General features: G+C 32.2%; 1 protein-coding gene across 4 annotated transcripts; it reads left to right on the forward strand.

Moving 5' to 3' along the window:
* Positions 1 to 853: 853 nt before the first annotated feature.
* LOC127126273 (uncharacterized) lies at positions 854 to 4,291 on the forward strand. 4 transcript variants are annotated; one of them, XM_051055180.1, is made up of 5 exons: positions 855 to 1,020; positions 1,105 to 1,128; positions 1,210 to 2,919; positions 3,554 to 3,750; positions 3,832 to 4,291. In XM_051055180.1, exons 3-5 carry the CDS (start codon positions 1,261 to 1,263, stop codon positions 3,935 to 3,937), a joined length of 1,962 nt encoding a protein of 653 aa, XP_050911137.1. In that variant the 5' UTR covers positions 855 to 1,020; positions 1,105 to 1,128; positions 1,210 to 1,260; the 3' UTR covers positions 3,938 to 4,291. The 4 variants fall into 4 exon arrangements, with proteins under 4 accessions (XP_050911143.1, XP_050911149.1, XP_050911137.1 ...); XM_051055173.1 differs by having other exon boundaries at positions 1,244 to 2,919; XM_051055186.1 differs by having other exon boundaries at positions 854 to 1,020; positions 1,105 to 2,919; positions 3,554 to 3,746.
* Positions 4,292 to 4,762: the final 471 nt, after the last annotated feature.

Raw genomic sequence — 4,762 nt, forward strand, 5'->3', positions numbered from 1 at the left:
GATTTATTTGAACTGTAAAATTATACTAGGACAAAGCTTGACTACCTAATATAGAGTTTTTGTTATGGATGTAAGATTCAATATGAGAGTGGAGAAAAATCATATAGGAGCTTCATGGATAAAGTGGAAACATTTAAGGGTGAAAATATGAGAGTTTCCAACACAAGATCTTGGAGGGATGCTTCAGACAACCACAAGGAAGTGCAAATGATATTTGAAATAGGATGACACGAGAGATTATAAAAGTAGTTAAAGAGACGTTGGGAGAATCAAAAGGTTTTGACATAGAGGGTAAAGAATTGTGGTTGTGGAATGAAAGTGCTTAGAGTAAAGTTAGTGTAAAAAATGAATGTTTTAAAGAATTACCTAGATGTAAAAATATTGAAAATTAGGAAAAATATAAGAAAGTTAAGAAAGAGACCAAAAAGGCGATGAGTTAGGTAATAACCCAATCTTTTGATAGTTTATACAAATATTTAGGAACCAAAAAGGGGTGAAATATATATCTTTTACTGCATCCAAATAGCGATACAACGACTCTTACTCTTTTGACACTGTACTCAAGTCATACAGCACATTGCTTCCGACTATGCATATCAATGCTAACACAGACAAAGATTATAGTGAATTATTTAAATTTATTGAGCATTTTATAATTAAGAAAATCATATTAATTATATTTAAAATATTTATCAAATTTATACAAATTCTCATATTTTTAACAATTTTTTATTTTTGACAAAAATTAATATTAAGTATATTTTAAAACATACTCATTTGTTGAATTACAAAATTATAATTTTCTTATTGCAAGGATAATTTATCTAATTAAAAAAAAACAATTAAACGCATCTTCTTGTGATTATAATATCTAAGCTTTTCACCGTTTGGGGATTCCACCTTAATTTCCATATGCATTAAACCCTAACCATCTCTCAATTTTTTGTTTCCTTTTCACAGTTACTACATCTACCTGCGAATCAAGAGATCGATAAAAATCAAGAATTTATTGTTGTCAAGGTAAAAAAACCCAACATCTCTTTACTTGTTTTTGTTTTTAGTAATCTTTCCGTTTTTGTAACTTGAAATTTTTATGATATTTAGGTTTAAGAACTTGTTGTTGACAAGGTATAATCCAATCTCTCTCTTTTTTTTGGTAATTTATTTATTTTATTTTGTTCTGTAACTTGAGAATTTGATGATACTTAGTTTTTTTTTTTTTGTATATTGGGTTGAGTTAAAGAAAGTATTTTGTGGTGAATGGAAAATAAGTGTTACAAGAATGTGGATAATCCCTTCATTGAATTTGCATATAAGGGAAATAGTGAAGTGGAGAATCCAAAGAGGGTGTTTTTATCTCCTTATTTTCCATATAAGGAAAGTAAAAGGAACAATTTTTATGATTCTTGTTCTTCAAGGAAGGTGTCCAAGTGTTTTCCGAAAGTTGAAGAGTCTAAAGCAGACGATTCTTGCAGTTATAGGAAGGTGTCGAAACATTTTCGCAAAGTTGGAGAGTCTAAAGTGGGTGGTGATTCTTGTCGTTCTAGGAAGGTGTTGAAACATTCTCGGGAAGTTGGAGAGTCTAAAGCGGACTATTCTTGTGCTTCTAGGAAGGTGTTGAAACATTTTCGGGATGATGAAGAGTCTAAAGTGGACGATGCTTGTCGGTCTAGTAAGGTTTTGAAATGTTTTCGGGAAGTTGGAGAGTCTAAAGCGGGTGAGTCTTGTCCATCAAGGAAGGTGTCAAAGTATTTTATGAATGTTGGAGATTCTAAAGTGGACGATGCTTGTCGTTCTAGGAAGGTGGCGAAACATTTACGGGAAGTTGAAGAGTCTAAAGCGGGTGGTTCTTGTCGGTCTAGGAAGGTGTTGAAACATTTTCGGGAAGTTGGAGAGTCTAAAGTGGGTGGTGATTCTTGTCGTTCAAGGAAGGTGTCGAAGTATTTTGTGAAAGTTGAAGATTCTAAAGCGGACAATTATTGTCGTCCTAGGAAGGTGTCGAAACGTTTTCACGAAGTTGGAGAGTCTAAAGTGGGTGATTCATGTCGTTCTAGGAAGGTGTTGAAACATTTTCGGGAAGTTGAAGAGTCTAAAGTGGGCGATTCTTGTCCTTCAAGGAAGGTGTCGAAGTATTTTCTGAAAGTTGAAGATTCTGCAGTGGACAATTCTTGTCCTTCTAGGAATGTGTTGGAGGAAGTTGAAGAATCTAAAGTGAATTATCAAAAGAGAGTGTCTCCTTGTCCTTCTAGAAAGGTTAAGAACAATTGTACGAAGAAGAGTGTGACAGGTTTCAGAGAGTGTTTTAAGAAGAGGAAATGTGAAGGAACTGGATTAAATGGAAATTTGAAAGGCGAAGATTCTTCTTGTTTGGCAAAGATCTATGAATATTTAGCTAAAGTTGAAGAGATTATAATTAAGGGTAGTTTGTTACTTCAAAAGGTCTCTGACTCCTCTAGAGAAGGGTATAAAATTGAAGAAAATTGTATGAAGGATATTAGGGATTTTTTAAATCAATATGTATACCATGGTAGGAGTGTGTCGATTCTAAGAAAGCGTGTTAAGAAGAGTGAATCTGAAAATTCAGAAGAGCGTGATTCTGAATATAGAGCTATAGTTAAAGAGGCTAAAGTTAAGTTTGAATCGTTACTTGGAGATTTATCCAAGTCTTTTCAAGAGGGGCCTAAAGTTGAAGAAGGTTCGTCTCTTCTTCCTCCTAAAACGAAATCCAAAAGTCGCGGTAAGAAAACTCAACCTTTTCTTAAGGCTGAGAGATATAAGGAAGCTTACAAAAGAAAAACTGCGGAAAACAATTGGCTGCCTCCGCGTTCTCATTGGAATCTCATTCAAGAGGATCATTTCCATGATCCATGGAGAGTGTTAGTTATCTGTATGCTATTAAACCGAACTGCTGGTGCACAGGTACATTCCTTTATGTTTTCATTTATTGCATACCGTGTGCTTTATGCCGATGTTTTGCTGTTGTATCGTTCTGTTTTCCAATTTGCTTTAGAAGGCTTAACTGCTATTGTTTGTTGATTTGGCTTTCTAAACTGTTTATTGTTCCCTTAGAAAGCATTGCTATAATGTCATATTTGAAACTTATCATCTTAGGGCCTTGCTTAGGGAATTATGATTAATAATTTTGTTCTGAACTGTTGCTTCTATTAACGTTGAAAGTAATGTAAACCTTTCGTGTCGGTTATGCACTTCCCTTCTCTTCTTAAATCTCTCCAATGTACTCACACAAATGTATCGCACGATTAGTCCAATGTACTCGATTAATAGTTTTTTGCTGATCTGTTGCTTCTTTTAGAAGCTTGTTGATGACTTAATTTCGTTTATACAGTGATGTTTTCCTATCAAATTAGTCCAATGTTCATGTGATGTGATGCTGCTGATGTTATTGGAGGGAATGTCAACGTCTCGATGATCACACTTCAAGTGTGAAATTTTTACTTTCGTTAAAACATATTTTCTTCGGCGTGCTAATAACTTTTCTGCTTTTGTGTATATCCGATTTTAAGACGAGATAATCTTATTTTGCAAAATGCAGACAAAAAAAGTTTTAGACGAGTTTTTCAAGTTATGTCCGGACGCAGAGTCTTGTATGCGAGTATCAAGAGAGGAGATACAAGAGGTAATAAAGACATTAGGTCTTCAAGGAAAAAGGTCGGCAATGCTGCAACGCCTTTCTTGCGAGTACTTGTCTGAGAGTTGGACCCATGTAACTGAACTGCATAGTGTTGGCAAGTATGTTCTCTTTTATCATGTGTGGATTGTATCGTTACGATCGAGGTTTGAATAACATGTCAAATGCGTTTTTTGAATCAGGTATGCGGCGGATGCTTATGCTATATTTTGTACTGGAAAGTGGGATGAAGTTGTGCCAAATGATCACATGCTGAACAAATATTGGGATTTCCTTCATACATTGTGAATTTCACAAGATTTTATAGGTGGACTGCTGATGATGAAGGGAAAACTCATATAGTTTTTTCTTTTTTGACAAAACAGAAATTGGTTTTGGTTTGTGAAAACTTTAAAACACAAAAAAGAGAATCACCATGTTCAGTGTGGTTGTGAATTTTTTGTTTTCTGTTTTGAAAGTTAATTTCAAACCAAAATCTATTTCTTTTCTTTTTTGTTTTAGTTTTTTGTTTTCTGTCCATAATTTTTAAGCCTGTATTTATATTACTTACAATGTTATGTTACAACTTACCATAGCTAATGTCGTTTCTATACCATTATTGCTAAAATTACTATTAAATAAATAAATTATATATTTTAATTATTTTGTAAATCTAATACTGGTATGTATGAGTTGTTTTGAGTGAAATATATTTATGAAGAATATTTATTTATATGCTTATCTTTGAAATTAATTTTAATTTTAAAAAAATTCATAACTCAACTAAAAATTATTTTAATGTTTAAAATTTCTAAAATTCTAAACAAAACTAATTTTAATTTGTAGAATTTTTAAAACATTAAATAAAAGAGAGAAGTATATTTTACTACAATATCATCTTCTCTTACTCCTTCGATCTTATATTTTACAAAAACTTTACAAAAGGTAACATAATAATTAATATCATTAAAGTTTTAAAAAAAAGTTTATAAAACAAACCAACAACAATCACAAAAAGATTCTACATTTAAGATTAGAGATTGGATAAGGATCAAATAAAAAAAATTTAGTGCATTTAATTATAATTTTTTTGGTAAAATTATCTTTTCTGTTTTTTTTAACATGATGGTCCTT

This window comes from Lathyrus oleraceus, chromosome 1, assembly GCF_024323335.1.
Source record: "Lathyrus oleraceus cultivar Zhongwan6 chromosome 1, CAAS_Psat_ZW6_1.0, whole genome shotgun sequence".
Classification (NCBI taxonomy): Eukaryota; Viridiplantae; Streptophyta; class Magnoliopsida; order Fabales; family Fabaceae; genus Lathyrus; species Lathyrus oleraceus.

Coding starts and splice junctions, on each gene's coding strand:
- LOC127126273 (XM_051055180.1), top strand. CDS start 1,261: ATGGAAAATAAGTGTTACAAGAATGTGGATAATCCCTTCATTGAATTT. Junction 2,920..3,553: donor ACCGAACTGCTGGTGCACAG/GTACATTCCTTT, acceptor TGCAAAATGCAG/ACAAAAAAAGTTTTAGACGA. Junction 3,751..3,831: donor GAACTGCATAGTGTTGGCAA/GTATGTTCTCTT, acceptor TTTTTGAATCAG/GTATGCGGCGGATGCTTATG.